The following is a 25,908-nucleotide window of genomic DNA, read 5'->3' on the forward strand; positions in this document are numbered from 1 at the left end:
TAGGTTTTTTTTGGTGCTGTTCTATTTTTAGCACACAGTAGTAAAGCCTAAATTAACGCTACTTAGAAAAGTGGGGGGGAGGGGTTGAGTTGATGAAGATAATTTGTGAACCTCTTTCATCTCTGAGCTGTACTTTTTCCCCTCTGAGATTACTGAGTGCTTCCAATGAATTCAGGTTGTTTCATCCATCTCTCTTTTTAGAAGAACTGCAACATGTTCTGAAGTGTTTAATATTTTGGGGTAGTATTTTTATATGAAAATAAAATAGTGGTCCATACCAGCCATTATCACCTCTCATGCAGGAAACAAACTGCTCTTGTTATGAACTTGCAGAGATGCAAACAGCCATTTGACATGAGCTGAGTATTTCTGTAATGAGGTTTGATGTGATTCTAAGTATTTTCTTAGCTTTAGGATGGTTTAAAAGCATTATATGATTCTGCTGATCTGTAAAACAGAAATTGATGTTCTTTTGTTTTTAATGATTCTACTCTTTCTATTTCAAATTAATTCCAAAAGCTTAGCTGTGTACAAATGTAAAGTCTGTGCTGCTTTAAACATGTCTCTCTTTCTGCATTTGTAAAATGACTTATATTGGTCATATAATTAAGTCTGTAGAAGTCTCCACAATTTCTAAACCAACATAGCCCTTCAAAAGATTAAAGAGGGAAATGTGTGCTCTGACCAGTAGTCTGTGGCTTGCAGTATGACACACACACATAAAAGTCATTCTGCATCAAGAAAGTAGTGCTTTATGATCTAGGTCATAATTCTAGTAGATTGCTATCTACTAGAGATGTTTACAGACATTGCTTTTGTTTACTTTCTAAGAACATTTGACTTACAGCTCTATTAATTTGTTCCTGTGATGTCTATTAAAATTGCATAATTTCAAACAGTTAAAAAAGGATATATGAGATCACAGGTTGCAGAAAATATTTCAACATTTAATAGGTGTCAAGTCCAAGAGCATGTGCGTGTCAAGTATACAATCATGGTGTGACTCAACTCTAATTAAACACTGTAAAATGTTTCTTTTAGCTCTTTCATACCTTAGTAGTTGCTCCTGTTTGAGCTCTTGAAGACAGAGGAACAGCCTTTATCATACAAAACCAAAGCAAAAATAATTTCTTAATGCCTAAGTTGACCTGAATGCCCAAGTGTAATGTTCTAAATGAATCTGACTAGTCAGAACCAGAAGCCTGTGGAGAGGTTCCCAATTTATTTTTTTGGCATCTCATAAGGACACTGATTTTTTTCAAGACCTGGACAGTATCTAAGCTCCATGCTCACTGGGTGCTGCAGCAGCAAATCACTGTGCAGGGAAGAAAGAGAATGTTCAGCAACAGAGGAATGTGAATAATTTATTGTCTTCTTAATTGAGTCAGATGGAAAAGAATTTACAAATGGATGATCGTCCATTTATGTATATGTTCATAAATGTATCACACATATGTGGATGTTTGTGTGTATATCTACACCCATATAAAACATAGCATTTTTAGGGGTCAGGGCCACATATCTATGAGGACTAACTAGCAGTGAGATGAAAAAAAACCCCAAAATTCCACAATATACATTCGAACAACTTAGTTGCTCCTGTTTACAATGAGAGATGATATAAATCAGTTATTTGAAAATAAATTAGGCGTTGGAAATATTCTTAAGAACTACACAGTTTTTCACAGCTCAGATAATTTTAACTTCCTCTAGTTCAGGTTACTCAAAGCCCCATCCATCCTGGTCTTTGACACCTCCAGGGATGGGGAGTCCACAAGCTCTCTGGACAACCTGGTTCCAGTGCCTCACCACCCTCACAGTAAAGGATTTCTTCCTAATACCTAATCTAAGCCTGCCCTTCTTAAGCTTAAGGCTATTCTCCCTTGTCCTATCACTATGTGCCCATGTGAAAAGTCCCTCTCTGGTTTTCTTGTAGCCTTTAGGTCCCGGGAGGCTGCTGTAAGGTATCTCAGTCTTCTCTTCTCCAAACTGAACAGCCTCAACTCTCTCAGCCTGTCCTCAGTGGGGAAGTGTTCCAGCTTTCTGATCAACTTAGTGGCCTCCTCTGGACTCATTCCAACAGGTTCACATCTTTCTTGTGTTAGGGGCCCCAGAGCTGAACACAGTACTCCAGGTGGGGTCTCAAAAGAGCAGGTAGAGGTGCAGAATCACCTCCCTCAACCTGCTGGCCAGGCTGCTTGTGGTGCAGCCCAGGACATGGTTGGCATTTTGGGCTGCAAGTGCACATTACTGAGTCATGTTGACTTTTTCATCCACAAACACTTGCAAGTCTTTCTCTCCAGGGCTAGTCTCGATCCATTCTCAGCCTATGCTTGTGCTGGGACTGCCCTGACCCAGGTGCAGGACCTTGCACTTGTCCTTGTTGAACTTCTTGAAGTTACTTTACTCATTTATGTCATTTACTTTATATATGTTGTTATAGTCAAATTGAGAAGCTTTTTCCTGAATGAACTTTGCTGGGTGAGTATGTCTGAGTCATTGCAGGACTTACCGAGACATTGCTAGACCTATATAAGCAAAATTTTTTCCAGCTCTTCCTTTGTCCTCATGAGGAAGAATTAGTATGACCTTGTGCAACTATTTCCTTAACAATCAGTGAAAATATTACTTTGACAAACATTTCGTGCATGTATTAACAAGCTTCAATACTTTATGTTGCAAAAGAAGTCTTAAGGTCTCTACACTTCACCTACAGCTGATGTAATTTCTCACATTAATTCTTCTAAAGGAAATAAAATATTCCTCTTGGTTTGTTAAGTATAGAATGACCTAACAAGTAAAATTAATGATTTTTTTTTTATCTAATGTGCAGTGTACTAACAATTTCCGTGTTCATTTTATTCAAGAGCTTATAATGTGAAGTGTTCTCTTTTTAAAATCAGTTTAAGTAAAATAAGGACTATTTAAATGTTTAATTGGTCTTGTTTGAGGAAGACCAGTTATTCAGTTAAAGGGAGAAGAAAACATGCTTTTCATGTTGCTAGAACATAGGAGTTTCGTTGAAGTAAAGCTTCAGATATCTGAATTCCTAACGGAAGGAATTTGCATGTGAAAATGTCTTCTTGCATCAAGTTAAAACAAAAAAAAATGTAAAAAATGCAGTTTTCACTTTCCAGCAAGTTGCGTGTAGCTATTTGTTGTCATCTGAAGAAAGTGCAGGAGAGCCAAGGTATGTGCTCACAGACTCCTAGCTATTAAAATAGACTTCAAGCACATGAGCTACTGAAGACCTTTTTGTTTACATTAGAACCATAGAATGGTTTGGGTTGAAAAGGACCTTAAAGATCATCTAGTTCCAATCCTCTGCCACGGGCAAGGACACCTTCCACTAGACCACGTTGCTCAAAGCCCCATCTAACCTGGTCTTGAACATTTCCAGGGATGGGGCAGCTACATCTTCTCTGGGCAGCAGTGCCTCACCACTCTCATAGTAAAGAATTTCTTCTTAATACCTAATTTAAACCTACTGTCTTTCAGTTTAAAACCATTCCCCCTTGTCCTGTTACTGTGAAAACACTTCTGTGGCTCTTCCTATGCATATAGAGGAGAGAGAGTCCAACAGCATCTCTACATGTATGAGAAGTCCCCTGACACCTTTCATCTTCCTTAGATTTCTGTAAATACTTGTAATCAGTAAAAGTTTAATTACCATGAACGACAGTGTCTTTCTAGTGTACTAGTGTATGTGACTGACCAATAATAGACAAATATCAGACTTTGAAGACGGTGTAACCTTGAATCATTGGTACATGATGGAAGTTGATGGATGTTGATGCCTAAAAACACAGGCCAAAGGTCTACCTGAGCAGGTTTTCTTTCTCTGACTGAATCATTAGCAGATGCTTGGGGAACATAAGAGCAGGGCAGATAAGGAGCCATGCTGCTGGGCATCTTGTGCAGCCTCTGCTGATCTGGTTCTTTTGGCTTTGTTATAGTTTTGGGGTGTTTTGGTTGTTTGGTTGGTTTTGGGCTTTTTACTGCTGTTAGGTACAGAGATGATATGTTCATAGAACAGCCTTTTTGTCTAGCAGTAATTACAGTTACACATCACTGTATATGCTGCTGAAGTACAGAAAAGCTATCCTGTGGGTTAGGAAATCTTTGTTTTCTGTTGTTATTACTCAGAATAATTTCCTCATAGCAGCAACTGTTGCCACCTTCTTTTTCACCCCTTTTGTAAATCATCAGATCTAGCCAGTTCTGTGAATGATGTGATGAGGCAAGTGAGGACTTTGTTCCATGGCAGTCAAATTTATAAGAGCCTCTGGTGAGGATGAATTTTTTTTTTTTGAATCTTCTAAAAATCCAAAATCTGTCATCCAGATCACTGTTGTCCATATGTGTAGTGACTTTTTCTAAGAATAGTAACACATCCAAGACACATCTTTTCTGCACAAGCCCAACATGATTCTTTGTCATTTTTACACACTAGTTAGTGCAGCTGCTGAATTTCTTCAAACAATTTCTACTTCTTTGCTGAATTTAGATGTTAAGTTTATGGCTCTGAAGTTCTCTAGATTCATAATGAATTTTTACTTTTACTCTTGCTCTCTTTCTGTCTCTTCAGCACCCTCACACTTTCCCTCCGCAAACATTGCTTGTGTCACTTTGCTCAAGCAGTTGCCCAAGTATCAGGGAAATGGAAGTTGTGCATCACAGCTACTATTTCAGCAATTTCCAATGGGAGTTTCAGGAGATGATCATATATTCCAAGTAACTCGTGTCTACCTGCTTTCAATGGTGTGCAGCATCTGAGAATAATTCCTGCGTAGGCTGGAGATGTGAAGGGGAGTCCATGTCAAATTTTTGCTGTGGGCATATTTTCTTAGTATTCTTATTATTGCATTTCTGTCCCTATAATCTTCTTGACAGATCTGTGTTTGAAAAAGTCCTTTGTTTTGTTATTCTTAGTACCCTTAAGAATTTGTACTTCTGCTTCTTTTTAAAGCTTTTTTTTAACCTTATTTATACATCTTTTTTTTAACCTTATTTATACATCTGGTTTGCTAGTTTAGTTCTAGGTTTCCTCATTTGGGCAGGACTTTGGTTCTGTGGTGGATGTCCTTTTAATTGCTACTTAAGCCATTCTATGGAGGGGACAGAGAGAGGGAAGGAAAAAGGATGGTTGGGTGTTTTGGTAGGTGTTACACATTTTCTCTGAGTTTCATGTATTATATCTTCAGTTGCATGTTATCTCTTAGCGTTATACCATCTGGTTTGTTCTTTTTAAAAATTCTCATCTCATGTATGTAAATGCTTTTTCCAAAAAGAAATACCACTGTGAGGATTCTTGATCTTTCAAGAATGATTTATCTAAATGCATACGGCCACTTGCACAGAGTAGCTCTTCAAGTAACAAAGTTTTGAACCAGATTCTTCTCATACCTCAGGGTTGAGGCAGGAATTGCATGATAAATTGTCCCACTTGTCTCTTTCTCCCTCTTGTTGTCCATTCTGAAACTTTCAGGCTGCTTGAGCTGAGAGATGCATGGCTCTTCAAGAGCATCACAGTGCATTATTTCGGGTTCAGGCGTTGGTTGTGGCTAAGTGAGAGTGTTAAAACTTGCAGGCTCCTGCCATTGCCTCCCATGGCTCTCTCTGCTGGCAGCACTCAGCTGTCAGGTGTGTGTCCTACTGATGGGTGTGATGCTCCACTCCAGCTCCCCAGCAGCTGCTGGATCTCATTAAATGAGTGCTGGACTGCCTCCAAAGCCTGTGCTTGGTTTACAGTATGCTGCAGTAATGCAGACCTGTTTCTCCCATATCCAATTGGCTCATTCTCCACACCCCTGAAAGTGTGGATTCTCCCTCTGTTAGGTGAATTTTGAATCCCTGTTTCTAAACTTGGGAGTGGCTGTCCAACTCATCTATCCCCTTTTTTTCTACTTCCAGCTTCTTATTACTGAATAAAGCTATTTTTGCTAATTGCTCCTGACACATCTGTTCTCCACTGTGCATGCAGCTAAGGGTATGCAAGGCCACCATGTTCTGATAAAAGGAAGTGTTGCAGGGTAGTTTCTTAGAAAAATTTCCTCCCCTGCCCCTAAGGGTGTTACCAAGCTTGAGAAGCTGGAAGAAGTCCTAAACATGATTCTGAAGGTACTGAAATTGGGAGTGAGTGAGAGGAACAGCACACAAAAAAAAGTTTGTGGAGAGAGAGAAACAGGGATAAATTTGTATGCATTAGTTCATTTTTGTGTTCTAGTTTGGTTTTACTGCTTTCCCTGGAAAGAGGATTAGAGAAAATCATCTAAAGACATACGTTTTCATTGCATTGCTGGAAATCCAGCTATCTTCCTGTGGCCCTGTTAATGATAACGCTTGAGTAGGGAGATTAGAGATAATGTAAGACAGTCTCCAGTGGTTGTAGTCATAAAAGCATCATGTGCTGATGTACTGTAGATTTTATTTTCCCTTAAGTTACTTGATGAAAGGCATCATTGGAAATAGGTGACTGATTTGTCTCCTCAGTGCAGCAGTTCATATATTTCTACCATATGGAGTGGCTTTATGGTGTTCTGGTACTAAAAGCTAGCCTGTGAAATGTTCACTTTCTGCTATAAGCCCTTAGGCAACGTGGTTATGATTTGCTGTCACGCAGGAGACTGTTTATGCCAGTAAATTTGAGTGAAGTTTTGTGCTAAAAAGTAACGTGACAGCTATAACTTCCATTTCTCTGCATGGGCCAACCAGACTTGCTACAGTCTGTTAACCAGTTGTGTTGTATTATGTAAATGGTATGTTTTCTTGAGCTTGTTCTGTCACTCCCTTGAGATCAAATAGGCAGCTTTGGGAGGCAGAAAAATTTTGAGAGTAGGTTATTAACTGGGTGTCTAATTGTTCTGTATGATTTTGTGTGCAGTTTAAATAACATTTTCCTCTTAAAATGCTCATCTCTAAAGTGATCTTTTAATACGTATTAAAGCCTTATCCACAGTTTCTCTATTAAGTTGTTAATGTGTTCTTGTTGAAAAATTGAAAGGAGCTTGAGCTTCGCTCTGATGGAGACTACAATGCTTTTGGTTTCTAAAGATGGAGCGTGGGGGTGGCGATTTGCTCATGCAGCATAAAAGCATTTAATCTTTCCTTGCAGAATCTCCTGCAAGAGGGAGAGCCTGTATGCAGAACACATGCAAAAAAATTCAAGCTGGAGGGCTGTTGATGAAGGTTCTCCTCTAAAATTAAACACTTGGTTATCTGAAGATTGTTCAGAAAGGAGTGCAGTAATGCACCGATCTTTTAAAATCGCTGTAAATATTTATAACTTGTGGAGCTGTAGTTGTGGAAATGCGGATCATGGTTTTCACAAATGAAAAGAAAAACCCTTAGAAAATAAAGGACATTTAAATTTTGTTTTAATTTTTTTAATAACCAAATCCAGGGGGTGGGGGTGGGGAAAAGGAAAAGCTTTGAAGTCTCTGAGATCTTTTCCCTGAGGTCAGAAGTTTCTGGTGATGTAACATACAATACAGACTAAGCCTTCACTTATCAAGGTTAAAGTTGACGGAGCTTGTATGAACTTGTCAATCATAGGAAGCAGGCAAAAACAAGCCAGCTGTTGTGAGGCATGGCTTTGAAAATCCTCTGTGTTACAGTAAATGAGACGCAGAGGTTGAGACAGACTCAGTTCTGCGAGGCTTTCCAACTGGCTGGCACATTTGCAAGGATGCAAAGCTCTCACATGCAGTGAATATGGATAAACAGCTGTAAATCCTGGTAAGATTGTCTTGCCTTTTGCATTAAAGCATGAGAGAAACAGCGTGAGGTGCACGCCTTATTTACCTTTTCTGTCAGTTCTGAACGGAAATTTGCAGTAATTCATACAGTATTTCTTTTGTTCTCCAGGTCTTTGAGTAGAGGCTGCATCTTCTGTCCATATCAGCAGAAGCTACAGTAGCAAATTAGGAAAGATGCAATGCTTGCTACAGAATTTTATTTTGCTTAGTGTGATCGACTGCTCTGCTCACTGATGGGTTGGGAGAATAGGGGGAAAACGTGAGTTAATTCCAGCTAAGATGCTCTGTGTGCATATGCTCGCACACACGCGCTGTTTTTAGCAGCTTTTGTTTTCACAGTTGGCATCGTGCACGCTGGAATTAGAAGGCAGTGCCTTTCGAAAACCCTTGTTTTCTGGACTGAGGGCTGCAGTGCTGTTGTTGTGGCTCAGGGTGCCAGGCTCGGGGTTCCTCTCGGCTAGGGGTGGTGCGAGAGCTTTTCATCTTGTTATTTTCCTGGCAAGCCTGTTACTGGGAGTGCAGGCTTGCACGAAGACCTTTTCTACAGCAGCAGGAGCTATTAGCTGGGAGTGTAAGAGAATTGGATGTGACTATTGGAAGCAAGCGGTGAGTGTGGCTCTGAGTGAAAAGATGGCTATTGAAATGTGTGCATATGCATGCTAATTAATTTAAATAACTGGTTTAGGATTTTTTTTTTCGTTAGAGATGAGCTGTGTGTTCATTTTGGTGCCTGCCTGTGAAGCTCAGGTAACCTAGCTCTTATTCACAAAGTGCTTCATTTTATAGACTCTGTTGTTACCTAATTCTTGTTCAGCCGCAAGCAGCTGTTTTCGGTAGCAATAGCAACAAGAAAATAGCAACAGCATATCAGGAAAAAAAGTCTAGATTAAAAAAAGGCAATCAAAGGAGTGGCAACTGGAATGTAGGGGTTTTTTTGTAGTAAAATGACAATCGTTCTTTGAGCTTTTTTGAATGTGACTGTGATTTCCTTGTTAGCAGTGTTGGAAAGTATTGTCTTTTGTCCCTGCAGTGGTTGCCATTTGTGCAATATGATGGCTCTCGTTATACTGTTTGGGTATTCTGAAGATTGAATTCAGTGTGTAAGTACAGAGCACATTAACTGGTTGGCTTAAGTGAGCAGAAGTCATTTTAATCCCATGCAGGTAATCCCCTGTGTGCTAGGACAGTCATGCAGTAGTGAGCAAGTGAGAATACAGCCAAAAAATTATCTTTTATCATTTATTTTTGATGTGCAGCAGAATGGAGGAGGGGCTTTTGTTTTCTGAACTAAAGAAGGAAAAACATCCCTCCCTCTGCCCTTTCCCGCAAGATTCTTCGCTTCTGCATAAAGGCCCCTGTGCTGCTGTAAGAAATTTAATTTCAATCCGATTCGATTTTTATTGTGGGCCTATGTATTTTGCTGTTACCCATGACTGACTGGCCTACATTCATCCATCAACATAACTTTGTTCATCTGCTGCAGAATTAGAGTGGGTCTGTTGAATTTATCTTTGATTTTTGTGAAGAGACAGGTAACAGTTTTGAAGAGAAAGAATGTGAGATGAAAACACATTGCTGTGTATGATGCAGGCAGGACAGGAGAGAAATTCTGGTGGGACTGATGAACTGGCAAACAGTGCCTGTTATCATATTTCTTTCTGTGATAAAGCCAGGTGATAATGCAACTATTGTTAAGCTAGAGTGACATTTTGCTTTATCACATTGGGTGCAACAACTAAGCTGTATTTAGTGTAACTGACTAAACAGCTGCCATCAATGCTCAGATAATGATAACAGGCATTCAGAAACAGAATTGAAAAACCAAGACTTGCATTGTGGTACATGGGTTGTCATGTAACAGTGGTGTGCCATGGGATATACTTTGTGTGATATCCTGCTGGTTTGGTACCTTCACTTGTCTTCTGAAGGTGTATCAAGGTTTATTTTAAATTTTTTTTTGAGAGAAAGAATTCTCTCAGCATTCATTATTCTTTTCATCTTAACACATGCTTTGGTTTAGGACCATTTGCTTCAGTAGTGCTTCTGGGATGCTGGTTGCCATTGTGTCTCTACAGACCAAGGCAGTGAACAGCTCTACTTTGTAGTGGTTTACATGCTGTGCCTGCTCCTGGCATGACTGTTAGCCATCATGGTGATTCAATTACCTGTTTTCTAGAGGCTCCTTTATTCTATGCATTTGTCTTTAAAGATTTCTAAGTATTTTTGTAGCCCAAGCTCTCATTTGGCATCTTTGGAATAAGCTTCCTGTGTCACTATCTGGTGGATAGTGTATGCTGTAGTGACTCTGATTGCAGGTAGAATGTGCATCAGAAGAATGAACTACTAGTAATATAATTGCCATGATATTGGATGTCCAAATTGTGGTATTGTGGTGTCAGTGTCTCCTTGGGATTGCAATAGTAAAACCAATTTAAGAGCTTCAAAACCTTTGGGGTCCTGGAGCTTCTGAAGGAACAAGCACATGGGACTCAGATGAGGATTCAGGTACCTAATAGAAGTTAAATGGCTACATGCAGGTAAAGTGCTGATTCCAGAATAATCCACAGAGATCTTGGATTTGATTGTAAATTGGCTAGACGTGGTTGGCTAAACAGTTGACTAAAACCAGATGTCTAATGAGACCTGAGATAGCACAGCACATCCCACTTGGCTTCCAGCTGCCACCTCTTAGGGGAACTGGTGCCTTTGAATCTCTGAAGTTTCTCGAATTGTGGAAGACACCTGTGGTTGGATATCTAAATTGATCCCCTAGACAGTGAAACCAATGCATAATTTTCTTGTAGAGACTGCTGTAGGGTGAGCTTTAATCTATTAGATTGCACTAGTTAGTACATATCAATATATATTAAAATGTGTCCTTAGAACTCAGACTTTTTTGTAAATGTCCAACAATGTGCATCCCATTCTAACTTCCAAACATTGTGTTGTTGTCTCAAGTAGAACTATACTGGATAGAAGAAACTACTCTTTATTTGTGGACTGTTGCAGAAGTGCTTTTGGATCCCACTGTGCCAAGTGCCAGGCAAATACACAATGAAAGCAGTTTCAACACACAAAGTTCAAAAAGTAGCATATTGGCAAGGACTGTGCCTATAAACAGGATTTTGTCATATGCAAAGACAGTATTTCACAATTGCTTTAAGCCACATAATGATGTGTTTCAAGCCAAGTCAGGTCCTTGATCATTTTCTGTGGGGCTATACAATTCCTACTGCTAGTACAGTGGAGAGAGCAGGAAGACAAATTCAAAGTGGTCTAAGAAGGAAACTGCCTCTTTTGGAAAAACACCTGCATTTAGGTCAGTTTAAAGGGACTGCAAAACTTGATTGATTTTTTGAGGGTGTTGTTATTATTGTAGGGTGAGGACTTTTGGGAACATTGATTTTTGAGGGTGCTGTTATTATTGTAGGGTGAGGACTTTTGTGGAGGAGTCATACTCAGGTATGAAAGTCTTTTTCCAGTGTAGCTTGTAGTTCTTGAGAAGGAATTGAAGTTAAATCAGAAACAGCCATTCCATTTGCTCTCTTTTGCCATTAAGTTAGTGCAGGACACATTGTTGCTTACATAACTGTGCTTATGTTTTATGATGAAACTTTTGCACAGAGGTCAGATCTTTAACAAACGATGCATTTTTCAGATGTTGGCTAATGCATTTTTGCAAAGCTTATCTAGTCTGGGATTTTGCAGTTGGACTGTCTTGTGGCACTGTTTGGGTTGGCTTGAAGTGTTCTCAAGGAACTGTAAATCAGACAGATAAAAATCAGAGACATTGAGTTGATTGAAGTGCCTTTCATTTATTGAGATACAACATTCAATCAGAGCATTCAACCTCTCTGCCCAGATTTAGTCAAATCCTGAGTATGGGGCAAATGAGGGAAGTGGTTTGGGGCTGTTTTTTATGGCAACTAAAAATGTTATTCATCTGATAGGCATCTATACATAATGATTCATATTTGTAATTGCTCATTGACTCTACTGGCAGTCTCCTGTTAATGTGTGTGTGTGTGTGTGTATGTATGTAAACCTCTCCATGGTTTGACCTTCATGTAAGAGCTTACATTACTGTTACCTGTCTCTGGTTTGATAGAATAGCCTGTTGTATTATTGTTTGAAGGCCTAGGGGTGTCAAGACTAGGGAGAAGACTAGGGATGTTTTCTTCCCAGCTTAGTGTTTACTTGGCCTTTACATTTTGCTCTTGAGTGTGTATGCCTCAAGCTAATGGAGCCAGAAGGAAAACAAGAAATGTTTGTGTCCATTTAGGTAGAAAATACTTAGTGGCAGTATGGAGATACACATTCCCACCCCACGGCAGTAAGTGGTTGTGTTGAGTTGGGTGGTTGTGGCCATTGTGTGGAACCTGCAAGCCACAGAGCAAAACTCCTCCTGAGCTCACCTGGCTAATGAGTGTGCAGCCTCTTGTGTCTCCACACAGACCCCTCTGGGACAGCTGAGCCCTCTTCTCAATGAGAGGCTCTGAAACATGTGGAAGACTGGTTTGTGTAATGATGCAATCAATTCCTTCTTTTCAGTTAAAAGCATGCATTGGTTTTCTGTCCCCCACCATTTAGATATGAAGACTCCTGTAGCTAAATACCAAAAGCAGGTGCAGTAAAATAGACTCATGTTGGGTTGTTGTTACAAAGTGGTATATAGTACAGGTATGTCTGGTACAGGAGGCTAAGTCTGTTAATTACACTTCCTCTGCAGTTCAGGTTCAGTGGCTGATGTAAGTCGTCTGACAGTCAAAGTTGTAATGTCATGGCGTGCCGGGGTGGGGGACGTGGTGTGTGCCTTCCCAGTTGTGTTGCCTCAGGAGACTCCTGCATTTGGGTAGTTGTGTCATTGTATTATGGGGATGGGGGAGCTTTGGGTTTGAAGGTAACCAAGAGTTTAATGTTTGTGATGTTGACTGGTTTGTTGTCTAGAATGAAAATAGTTATTAAGTCAATTATTATGTTTTCAGATTACTTAAAACTGTTCTGTGTCTCTCACTATGTGATGTTTGGTTATAAATTTTGAGTTCCTTTCAGTGGTATGTTATTCTTGCATAATCCAATGGGCCTCCAAACCAGCTGGTATTCTGGGTGTATCATTCCATGAAGTACTGACAGATGTAAAGCAGCTTAGTGGATTTCTCAGTATTGATAATAATATAACACCTTTGCAGGTTCTTGCCACTGTGTTCTCCTGGGGCTTGAAGCTTGTTTTCTTTTCCTCCTTTCTGAACAGTAAGCTCAAATCTCTCCAAAATAATGTGATAAGCATGTTTTGCATGAGGACCCACTCACACTGAATGTAAACTAGCCTCAGTGTTGAATGTAGCCACCTTTCCTCAGATTCATTTTCTATGGCACCGCAAAATTCTTGATGAATTTTGTGCAAGCTGTATGAGGGCACGTGTGTAATCTCTGAATTCTATCTCCACATTTGCAATTGTGGCATTTCTAAATTTTTCTGTGCTGTGATTCTTTATTTCCTTTTGCTCAGTTTTGGAAGGTGACAGGACTAGTAAAGCATTCATTGCATCTGAGCCAGGGTAATATTCTCTATGTACACCTATACATTGGTTATATGCTTTGGATATGCAAATGCATCAGCTCAGTGGTGTACTCTGTCCTGTTTGCTTCCACCAGCACTGCCACTCCCGATGTGCATGCGAAGTTCATTGCATACTTTGCAAAGTGGCTGAGTTAATGCATGTGATTCGTGTCTTTGCAACATTTTGTGACATTCCCTTAGTTCTTCCATGCACCTGAGCACAGCTGCTACACTGTCTTATGTTATGGATTATGTATGTGAAGATGAATAGGAAGGCCTAAAGAATTTTTGCACAGCTCAACTAGGAAAAAATTGTGCTCTTTGTGGATTATCTAGAGAAGGAAAAATGCTGATTTAAACACAGTATTTCATACTTAAGGCCTGCAATCTTCATTTGGTAAATATTTCCATTAAAATTAGTGGAACTATTTACAGGCCTGGTTATGCTTACATTGAACTCACTAGGGAAAGTCAGCTGATTCTTGAGATGCCATGTAACCAAAGCTGAATAGCATTGGTCTTTCTAGCTTTATCATTTTTCACTTCACAAAACTGTCCTTCATGTAGTGTTAAAATAGAAGTCAATAAATACTGTTTTATAAAGAAGAATTGATTCTGAAATTGTCTGAACCAATTGCTCTTAGGTAAGAGCTATATGAAGAGACCTGAGCGTAAACAATACTAATCTCCTCATTCGTGTTAAATTGAAAATTTACCTGTTAAAGTTGATTTTTAAGACTTAACACTTCACATGAGAGATACTGTGTATGTGCCTATTCAGGAACCCACATCTAATCAGCTGTCTTCCCACACTGCTTCATTTTAAATATTTGTTTTAATTTAATAAAAATGGTAATGCAGTGTGTAACTACTCCAAACTTTTTTCTTCCTGAATTAATAACAGACTTTAGCCTATTAGTAATTTTATGTGCTTTTATCTCCAATTTTGTTTTCCTACACACTGGCATTAACTGCCTATAGACATTCTCAAATGGTATATCACTGGTACAGTGATGTTATTAACATGTTTACATTGAAAATTCAAGTAAACATTATTTTACAAATAGGCTGGGAAAGATGTCTCTTTTACAGTCCCCTCAAAAGGAAACTTGGGCAGTGCATGTTTACATGGTTACTCTACAGAAACACACAGACCAGTGCTGTCAGTAGCATAAATGGTATTAGCAGCTCTCTGAAGCCTTTTACTTCTTTGTTGCAGCTTCTTTTCTAAGCTCACAGTGTCTCTTCAACCTCCTTTAAGCAGAGAGCAAACCTATCTCCTTTCAGGGCTCCAGAGGTACTCTTTTGTTTTTTTTTCCCCTGCCTTCTGTTTTGTTTCCCAATTTGTCTTTATCTGGTGAGCACAAATGTACTACATGTCTTGTGGCAAAGCACAAGTGTGGAGCTGTGAAAGGCTTTTTCCTGGCTAGAGCAATAGAGTGTAAAATTGGAATAAACCCAAAAATATTTCTGTTTAAGATAAGGCCTTTTTGGCCACTGTTTGTCATTAATGCTTACAGGGCAAAAGAAGCTTGAGTTCAAAATAAGCCCGAGTGGAATTTACTATCCTTTCTAAATTTCCTTTTCTGCCTTTCTTTCAGGAGATACTAATTTACCCTTCCCCAGTTTTTTAGCTTTGACAAGCATTTGGTTTGCACTTGTTTCATATTTCAGCAGTTAGACAAAAATTCAGCCTCCAAATTCATAATTAAAGTTCATAGTATTTAATTCACATTTAAAATGTGAATTCTAAATGAATTAAAATTAATTTTTAATTGATTGAATTTTAAAACACTGGAAAGCATTAATTTTGCACCTCGAGAAGAAACTTGTTTGTTTCTCACACTTTGTTACTAACTTTGGAGCAAGAAGAGACTTAAATTGAATAATTAGTGTGTCTTCTGGACACAGTTTTATGTTCTGCCAACATTTGGACATTTGGCTGTGCCGCAGGAGGTGTGCTGTGCATTTAGCTGTGCTGTGCACACAGCATTGCCTCGGGTTACCCGAAGGTTGTGTCGCGTCCTGCGGCACTCCATACCCTAATTTAGCCTGACATTATGTTTTGACTCATCGAGTTAGATTAGGTACACTGTGTGTGCCCACACATGAGAGGATGTTGTTGTGCTGTAGTTACCATACATTGGAGGAGTTGGTGTTAAATGTTGGGTGTGATCTTAGGTTCAAGCTTCCTGGATCTGCAGGGCCTTGCACTGAAGGAAGTCAATCAGCAGCATACTAACGACATGTTCTTCTCTCTAGGCAAGTTGGCACAGGGGCCCTGAGGGAAAACCCAGAGGAGAAGAGTGATCAGCTGGACCAGAATTTAGGCCACAAGTGGAAGGCATCTGTCAGACCTTTGCATGCACAAGAACTTAGAGTTCTGCCTCACGAGAGTCGGGGCAGGTCTGGGACACTGCCAAGTGATTACCGATATTCTCAGGAAAACGTGAACGACAAGAGCAAGGATCGTAGCCTGCCTCATCTCCTCTTCTCTGAGCCTCAGGCCTTGAATGAGAACCACTCCTGTCTGTCTTGGGGCAAAGGAGAAGAAAATCATAGGATAGAGCCTGTGCTGCTGAACAAAAAGCGTGGACCTGCTCCTCAGAGGCCACCACCACCTAAAAGAGATAAATACAGGCGACCAGAAAATTCTGCGCCATCGCTCGGATCCTCCTCTGAGTCTCTGCTGGTAGCAGCCAGCAGGCCCTTTCCGTCCTCGTCTCCCAAGTCCTTGTCTGCTGAAGTCCTTGCCGGTCTCTCCTCTCACTCTCAGAGTCCTGCAGCTTTCAATGGAAAACTGAAGAGTGCTAATCCACAGCAGCTCCAGCAAGTGTCATCCACAGAGAATGTTTGTCAGCACTTAGAAGAAAAATCGCACCTTAGGCCTGAGTCTGTACTATCTTCCAAGTATCGGTATCTTCAGAAACCTGGCATGGAGTCATCAAGGTCCCCTTCGCCCCAGTTTGCGCCGCAGAAGCTCACTGATAAACCTCCTGTGTCTGTTCAGGATGAGAACCCAGCCAGGTACTAGATGATCCTTTGCTATTAGATTAACACATATTGACCAGTTAGACATTTTGTTTGACTGTTCATTTTCTTTACACATCCTTCAAATTCATTAATCAGGAGATATCACAACAGGTCCTAAGACCTAAGACTTGTGTGAAATTCCATTTGGTACCATTAATGTCCTTCTATTGGTCTGTGGTTTCTGATAGTTGATTCATGCTGTTCTGGTGGTAGTCAGTAGAAAATGAAAGGGAGGGATTCTAAAGGATTTTCCACTGTGAGTCTGGGTGAAATCAGGAGATTCCATGTCATCATTTCCCCATATGAGCCTATATATAAATATGAATGGGTGTAGAGACAAAGAAGATGTGGGAAGGAAGCTGTATCCTGTGTGAGAACATCTGTTTTGAAAACACATGAAGTAATGTACACTGCCAAATCATGACTGGTTTCATGTTGCTTTTACGATGAGATGTGGCACTCCAGGTATCCTGTAGAGAGTTCCACGGCACTTTGTGTTGACATAGGCTGAAGAATCAGCAGGAGAACATCAGTCCTTTCCCAGGCTAGATAAACTCAGAATTAGACAGACCAACTGAAATTAATTGATTGCTGTGTATGTCATATGCTGCTAACATCATAAAAGGTTATTCTCCCACAAGATAACCAACTCTTCCAGGAAGCTCAGGAATCTTGGTTTTCATAAATCCTTCAGCACTATAATTCATGGTTAAAGAATGAAAACAAAACCTCTGAGCTGAATTCATGCAGAGGTTGCTTTTCTGAGCAAAAGTAGTTGACATAGCTTTTCTCTACTACTCTAACGTAAATGGTTGAACAGACTCAATCATGCTGTTTTCCAGTGTGCCTTATGACATAGAAAACATGAATTGCTTTTCTTTCTAGACAAGCCTTGATGTTTTTCCTCTTATAACCTGAGGGAAAAAAATGAGATTTTATCCTGCAGGGTTTTTAACATGAAGTAGTAACATAATTTACGATGAGAAGTGCAACATGTCATGTGAACCTTAGCATCCTTGTGCTAAGGTAGATGACAGTAATTCCTTCCTTAATGTGTTGCTTTGACTTCCTTAATGTATTGCTTTAGGAGTAGATTCTAGGGATGCATAGAAAGCTAATTGTATTTGTCCTTCCTTTTTTGCTAAGCTTTAATGTTGAAATGAGCACTGAGGTGTGGCTAATTATATGCCCATATCTGAATGCTAATGTACTTATCCTGCAAATCTTTGGCTAACATTTAAAATTCATAAGCCCACACAGCTCTTGTTTACACACAATGTATTGTTCTCAGTTAATAATTACATTACTCACTAAAATAGGTTTGACCAAAAAGGAAAGGCATGGGGGCCATATCTCTGAACTTTCTATATGGTATTTATTTCATATGAGTAAAATATGTGAAGTAGATTTGTCTTAATATGCAGTAAATCAGATGGGGATTATTATTTCTATTGGCTTCTTGCATATAAGTTTTTGGGCATGCCAGTTTGCATGCTGTGGGCAGCTAATGTCTGGTGATGCCAGCATGCAGCTGTGTACTCTTCTTTAAGAAAGGTGCCTGGTCTGTCAACAGCCCAAGCTGTTGATAAATGTTCAGGGTGTCCTGCAGCATTTTAGGTAGAACAAGGTGGTGTGGGGAAATACTGGTGGTGTGCAGAACCAAGCTATTGCCAAAGACAAGTGTTTAGCAATAACAAAGATGAGAAGATTGCATCAGTAGATGTGCATCAATAGATTTCCAGTAAACCTACACACAGTTCAAGGAGTGGCTGTGCCTGTGGCTGGAGTAAAGCTTTGGAATGTCTACAAGCAGAGGTGCTGCAAGTCAAAATTTCATGCTGCCATTCCACAAATGGAAAACCTTCAGAAATCAGAAGGATAGTGATTGCAGAAACAGAATTTCTGAAGCACCTGGTGTTGTGCTGTCTTTGCTCTTACTGAAATCGGTTGATTTGATGATGCCTTAAGTATCTGGAAAATCTCTTACTAGGCTGAGAGGAATGTACTCAGAGTCTCAAAACAGATGCCAGGCATTTCAGGTGAAGAATTGCAGTCAGCTCACTTCTCTTCCAGTTGCCCCACATGCCTTTGTGCACTCATTTTGCATTTCCCCCAAATCCCACAATGTGTTCCTCTTCACAGTCTGGTGGAGTTGAAAAGGTGTGGGTTTTATTTAAAAACAAGCAAAAGAAAGGGTATAGGGGTGATGGCAGACCCTGCCCAGCTCTGCTGCAGGCAGGAGGAGAGCCCTTGGCTGCAGGCAGGGAGCTGGGGCTGAGCAGTGGGCCAGGACTGAGCTCTTTAAAATGACAGTCACCTTGAATTGAAAACTCCCTGTCCAAATGGGAGTGGGGGGAGGTTCAGCATGGGCTGGAAAACCTGCTCCAAAAGTTGGATGCGTATACCAAAGCATGTCCACAAAGTACTTGTGGAAAGGAAATACCTACTGAGAGGCTGCACATTCATTCAGAGGCAAATATACCTTTAAAATACAAGACACAACTTCTGAAAAATGTGATGTCAAACATTCTGTTGTTCCCAACAGAAGAAAAGTATAAGCTTATTTTTAAGGAAAGTGACACACCCACACTTAGTGGAGAAGAGCCATAGCATGTCTTGGTCACTTCTCCGAAAGGCAGCAAGTTACCCAGCCAGATGAAACCAGATATTTTAGCTAGTAGGCAATGTTCCTTTACTTGCTGTAGAGCTTCCAAACCCACATTATGACAATAATTTTAAACTTTCTGCAAACTCAGAACCACCAAACTAGACTTAAGTTTCTTATATGGTTTGAGTAGAGTACAGATGTTTCTGTAATGTTATTTAACATGTTATTGTCCAATTTAAAAAATCTAAGTTAGCCTCCTTACATAGCTTTCCTTACTGAATGGCTAAGGTGGCCCTTTGGGCTATGCAGTGCGAAAATTTTGCTACAAGCTTCCCTTAAAAGGAGTATCCAGAATTGTGTGTTATCCTCTTCAGTGACTGTTTTTTCTTCTTTAGCTGGAAAACACTATGGTGGGATCTATTTATTAAACTTCTCTATCATACATATGTGAATTTTATAGATACAGATTTATTTTTTTTAATCATGTAATTAAGTTTTGAATGCTTTCCAAGTTTTCCATGTGCGATTATTTGTTACTCCTGTAGCTCAGCAAAGACCTAGCCCGCGGGATGCTTCCATCTGGCCTCTTGTCTCTTCCCTTGGGAGAGCTGAGAATTGATGTGAGGGCAGCATGAACTCCCCAGGCAGCTAAGCTGCCTGTCAGGCTGAAAGTCGAGGCCACTGTTGGATCTGTGTGAGGCAAGTTTTCATCTATAGTGTGGCACAAAGGCATAAAGAGCAGGTCAGCAGCACTGTCTGCAATCTGGGCCTGGCTGCTGAGAGTGGACCCTTGTGTTCATGGAAACAAACAGAAGTCCTGTTTCACGAGTATTGTACAAGGCTGATGTTAGAATTGCTTACAAATGAACTAATATTGCTATTTGCAATGTATGGGCAGAAAACATAGATTTAGGGTTTGAGGTAGAGTGCAAGGAATATCCCGTTACCTCGATCTCTTACCTTACCTATTTTGGTATTTGAGCTTCCCCTCTGATGTGCAGCTATGAACTGAGATGTAAGGTTCTTTCATTTCTAAAAACAAATTTTGTTTATTTCCAGAATTGAAAAGATTATAGACAACAATACTACAGTGAAAATGGTTCCCATCAAGATAGTTCATTCTGAGAGCAGTGCAGAGAAGGAGAGTCGGCAGAGTCTTGTCACTACTATGGAGCCTCCTGCTTTACCCAGTGGTTTGGAAAAGGACCAGATTAAAACACTCAGCACTTCTGAGCAGTCCTATTCACGATTCTGTGCTTACACCAGGCAAGGTGTAGAGCCAGAGCCAGAAGTCAGAGCCAAACCAGCTGACCCTCAACCAGCTGAAGAACCTGGAAGCAACTTGAAGGACAGCAGTGCTGCCACACCAGCAGTCAGCTATGTGAAGGCCAAAGAAAAGACCTTAGAAGATTGGAAGTCAGAAGAACTTGCCAGAGAGATTGTGGGAAGAGATAAATCTCTGGCAGATATACTAGATCCTAATGTGAAAATAAAAACAACAATGGATCTGATGGTTGGTATTTTCCCTAAAGATGAACACCTCCTAGAAGAAGCTCAGCAGCGCAGGAAGCTTCTGCCAAAAGTCCCTTCTCCAAAAATTTCAGAAGAGAAGTGAGTATTACTTTGTGTAAGCCAATGTTGCCATCTAAAGTGTGTCAGTATTCCTAGGAGGCTGAAGGTGAAGATCTTTCTACTGTTGAGGTTTGGGTCTTTTCTTAGACTTTTCCATTAGAATAGTAGTCAAGCATAATACTACTAACAATACCATCAATGACAGAACAGTGTTGTACAATATGAAAAATTTCCCAAGATCTGGCTGAAAACCATTTTATGAGAACTTAAGAAATAATTAACTTTTCCCATTTCATAGTGATTAGATTTGTTTCCAGGATTGTCCAGTCTGGTAACTGGAGAGAGAAGGCACAATATTTTAGTGGGGTTTTTATGTGACAAAAATTTACAAAGACAACTTGAAGTGGGCATGAAGCACTTCTTGGAAGTGAATGAGATAGAAGTAAGAAAATAATTAAATTCCATCCATGTTGATGATCTGGCGTTTTTTGTTTTCTTGATACAAGTTTATCAAATTACGTTGTACCCTTCTTAAGAAGTTTGTGTGATTCCATAATCAAAAAGGTAATACTTACATTGTAGTATCCCACGTTTGGCAGCCTGAAAGAATACTCTGTATGACACTGAAGTCTTTGCACTACTTCATAAAAGGTAACTTTATATTTTGTTTTCAGATGAGATATCTTAAATTCACTTCACTTACTGTAACGGTGAAAGGTCTTGTGCACTACTTCAGTTTTAGCTTTTGCTGTCCATACAAATTTACTTCACAACCAGCACTTATTTATCCTATTTGCATAGGTAATGGCTTTCTGTTGAAGTCCCTGCCCACTTGGTGAAATGATGGCTCTAAAAGATTGTCCTTTCTTCTCATCGATTAGGGTGTCAAGGCAGTTAATGAAAGTTTTGCCTTTTTGCCAGGAAAGAGGAGCAGAGCACGCCGTCTGCCATCTCCCTGACAACCAATTCTACTTACTACAGCACATCTGCACCAAAGGCAGAGCTGCTGATCAAAATGAAGGACATGCAGGAACAGCAGCAACAGCAGCAGAGTGAGGATGATTCTGAAGATGAGCTGGATCATGACTTGTCAGAAAAGAAGGTAAAAGACATTTCTGAAAGGGTAATGGGAGGCTCTGTTGTGTGCATTTCATTAACCATGGATTTGCTAGGGAAAACACACCTGAAAAAAAGACCTTCTAGATGTACAGGATCATTTGGAAAATCAGCCTGTTTTGTTTTCACAGGGTTTTGAGGGTGAGTGAAGTGTCCAGCGGTGAATTTAGGAACTTGATATTAGGTGCTTCTTGATGCACCTTTTGAAAAGTCTCAGGGAGAGACTCAGGGAGTTATTTTCAAATACCATTTTCCATTTGAGATTCTGCTGTATTTCTCACCCTTGCTATGTACAAAGAACCCACTGTAGGTGGTGGTGGTTTTAGTTGTTCCATATTTTTGAAATTCTGGTCCAGAATTTTTGGGTTTGTGTTGAGAAAGAAGGAACATACACAATCCTTTTTTTATTTGGGGGTGGTTTTTTTTTGTTTGTTTGGGGTTTTTTTGTTCATTTGTTTTCATGAGCAGTAAAACCACTTGGCCCTCTATTTCTTCTACCTCCCAAATTAATAACCATTGTGGAAGATAGCTGATCATCTTGGTGGATCCAGTAGAAGTTACTCATCACAAGGGAGGCTGTTCCCTCCACTCCTGTTCATCCTCATCCTTTGGTGCTTTATTTCTGATCTAAGGTCAGCATAGTCCCCTAGGTAATGAAATGATGAGATGACATTTCCGTGCTTTGAGGAAATGTTGTCCTGTGTTAAAATGATTGCACTCCTCTCATTATTGATTTGGCACAAAATATTTTAATCATAGTTCCCACTATGGATAAGCTGGAGGAAATGGTCTGTTTGGTCAAGTGAAGTGACGTAGTTTCACTGTGTTTACCTAAGCATTAATGCAGTGGTGGGCAAACCTTTTCTGTTGAAGTCAGCTCTCTGCTTAATAATAATGAACTGTCAGGGTGTACTTGATAATCCAGTCTCAAAGAAATGTCTTTTCATTAAGTATTGGGAATACATTTAGTCACTAAGAATGAGAGAATTCAGAGGAGCTTCCCACCTCTGGTTCAGTGCAGGAATGGGTGCCCCTGCATTTGAAGGGGCTGTAGTGTTTTCTGGTACCTGTTTCATTTTATTCTCCCTCTGCAGGGCATGGGTCGATACACCCTGCAGTGCCAGAGATCTGCCCTCAGCCTCCTGCCAGACAGCTGCTGAATCCAACAGCTGTACTACTTAGACAAATTAAGGATTTCACTTCATTTTGAATAATTTGGTTTTATCTGCTGCCACACGACTGTCAGGTTCATTGTTTTTGCTGCAGTTAGTTTCATTCTCATTAATTATGGAGTAGGAGGGAGGTAAAATGAAACCTTTCTTGTTTGCCCAACAAACTAAATACTAAAACTTTTATAATCAAGTGCCATTTATTTGTGTTGGTGTCTTAACAGCAAAATCATGTTCACCCTTTTCATACTCCTCCATCTATTCCCCCAGCTCTAGTATACACCACTAATCATATGAGATAGGAGGTTTTTCATGTAGAGCTTTTAGCAGAACCCTCCCCTCTTTTTCCCTAAATATACATGTTGTCAAGGCACACAGACATTGCTGCTCACTTATCCCTGCTCTTCCACATGTATTAGGATGGAATACACAGTTCAATGGGCTTTCATCTTGGATCTTGTCAGAAAACATGTAAAAGTCATGATAACTGGGTCAAGGCATCTTTATAAGGCAAGCAGAATATATAGCTTGGCTCAGCTTCACGTATTTGGCAGCAGTTTTACAAGGGATTGTTAGGGATCTGAGCACTTTAATAGCAGAATTTATGACTTTAGTTACTTGTGAGGGGGCATACACCCAGAACCTGTTACTTGATTCCTAGAAATTGGTCAGTTCTGTGATAACTTAATTACAGTCCATTGTGGAATGATTGTAGTATTTGTCATTCTCTGTTTTGCAAACCAGAAATGTGGTGCTTTTCTTTTTTTTTCCCTTTTGAAATAAGTATAGGAATTTCATATAGCATTGTTTATTATTTAATGTTTTTTTCTGGGTTGATTCCTGTATTCCCAGCTAGCAGGAGTGGAATGTCTATGTCTTACGTACTGAGTTTAATGTAGGTTTACCACAATTATGAAATATTTATCAGATGTTGAAGATGCTATAAGAATTTTTGTAGTAAGGAGAACCCATGTGTGGCTGAGTACAAAGTTTCCCCTTTGCCTTTAGGGAGGTTTCAGCAGCTCCTGAGGAGTGTAAAAATAATTGACAAATATCAAGGGATTTTTTCCTGGTTTTAGACCTAAATTCATTAGGAATGGGGTGGTGAGCTGAGAGCAGAGTATAATTTTCATAAAGCATGGCAAGCAGTGAGCCACCTGAGCAACACTCTGCTGAGCTGCTTTCTGTGCTGCTAGTCAGAGCAGCAAGAATTACTAGGGGGAAAAATTAGGTTTTATTGTTTTCTTGTGCACTGGTACAGAATTCACAGATATAAATTATTCATCTGCCAGTTTCAAGATGTAGATTGGAGCTCTTCTGGCTCAGTAGATATTGAACATGATACAGGTCTTCGGCTGGTTGACAAAAGCATGTAGTGAGCTCACAGTTGCTGCATGCAGAGGCTGCTTCATCTGGGTAGGAAGCAGTCAGTGTTCATAATCTAGTTCTTAACAGATATGACAGCCATAGTATTTGTGGCCTTCTCGTCTGCAAAAATTGATCCTTGAGAGGTTAGCTTCAGCTGCTTGGGGACAGCTAAACAGGATATACTGGGAAAATGGCTTCTTTCTTTTATTTAAAGAAGAAACTTGAGAGAGCTGATCTGGACTGTCAGTAAATGTTGAGCACACCATGGCTTTTTTTCATTTGAGAAAATTGCAGCACAGCTGCAGAAATGAAAAACTCAAGATAATAACATAGAGCAGTATCCTGTTGTGTTTCAAATGGTGAAACAGCAGCATAGTGCATGTCATCTGAGGGAAATGAGAGTGTAGCACTGTGACCTACATAATCCAAATCAAACTGCATTTGCATTGAGAGAAGGGGAAAAACTCAAATCCTGCAGATTAATCTGTCAGTAAAGCAGGCATCTGCAGAACTGCTTACTACCTTAATCTTTGGGGCACCCAGACTAACAGATAACTCAAATCCAGATTAACCTGGACTGAGTACATTAAATCAAAAAGGAGAAAACCAGTCTGGATAATCCATGGGCTGAATTTCTACTTTCAAAAAGGCTGCTAAATTTTCAGGGTGTAGTTGCTTTCTGTTAGGATGGCAGACTTCGTTTTGGTTTGGTTTTTTGTTCCCAAGATAAATTGGCAATGGCTGTTCAGTGGCCTCTGAGAGTGGCAGCTGCTATCAGTATGTTTTTTGATAATCATGAAGACTTGTAATCATATTTGCATTTGTCATAAATATACAAGAATGTCATGAGTAGTTATAAAAAAAAAAAGGGTACTGTGAAATAATGACTATTTTAAAGGATGTCATTTCCATTCAGAAATTGCACTGAAGTGTATATTTAGAGAATGCTTTGGGAATTTTTCTTACCTGAAATTAACTGAATACTAAATAGGCATCTACATTTAAATGAGTGAGGCATTTTTAGGGTGTGATCCATCTCATGTCAGGGTAGGCAACTAGCTTAACTGACTTCCACCCCTTGTGCACAAATGAAAGCTAATGAACATGTAAGAAACAAGACCTCTTGCCCAAATGCAGGGAAATAGCTGGGCAGCACAGGTGGACCACGGGTCACTGAGGGAAGAGATCTGGGTACTTGCTCTGGTTCTCTGCTGCTGATGCTCCTGACAAGCTTCTTCTAAGGCCACACATATACATCTCAGGCAGTGGGGGGCTACAGTACAGAAACCCCCACAAACTGCAAGTGAGGTGGTATATTCACCTGGCATAGGACAGTGACAGCCAGAGATGCTTGTCTGGTCCTTTGGCAGAGCCACTTTGCATAGGGCTGCTTTGTACAATGCAGAAGTAGATTTTGTTCCCTGTTCTGTGCCATAGGGATTATGATTTCCCTAAAGAAATGTTGTAAGGCAATGTTAATGCTAAGATTTTCTGAGAATGGAAGAACTGCTATTGGAGGAATGCTAATATTATGCAGAAAGGAAGAAAAAGCTAGACAGTGCCCTAGTTTTAACTGCATCATGTGGAAAACACAGGATTGTTTTCCTGGTACTGTCTATCTTCCTAAGTGCAGCTCTTCAGCAAGGTGTCATGGACCTGGTATTTAGAGAGAAAATGATGTGCTGTACTTTATGCTGTTCCATAGCAGGCTTTGAAACTGTTCAA

At 40.0% G+C, this 25,908-nt stretch overlaps 1 protein-coding gene across 1 annotated transcript in view; it reads left to right on the forward strand.

The window, feature by feature from the left end:
* The window catches only part of SHROOM2 (shroom family member 2), a gene marked incomplete at its 5' end in the record, with an annotated part of 44,716 nt that overhangs the window by 12,473 nt on the left and 6,335 nt on the right, over window positions 1-25,908 (forward strand). Inside the window, 3 exons of the mRNA XM_009084770.1 lie at window positions 15,580-16,344; window positions 20,018-20,569; window positions 21,452-21,632. Coding sequence (XP_009083018.1) covers window positions 15,580-16,344; window positions 20,018-20,569; window positions 21,452-21,632 — 1,498 coding nt within the window. The remainder of the gene's footprint in view (window positions 1-15,579; window positions 16,345-20,017; window positions 20,570-21,451; window positions 21,633-25,908) is intronic.

The sequence above is a fragment of the Acanthisitta chloris genome, unplaced genomic scaffold (assembly GCF_000695815.1).
Source record: "Acanthisitta chloris isolate BGI_N310 unplaced genomic scaffold, ASM69581v1 scaffold7601, whole genome shotgun sequence".
Lineage (NCBI taxonomy): Eukaryota > Metazoa > Chordata > Aves > Passeriformes > Acanthisittidae > Acanthisitta > Acanthisitta chloris.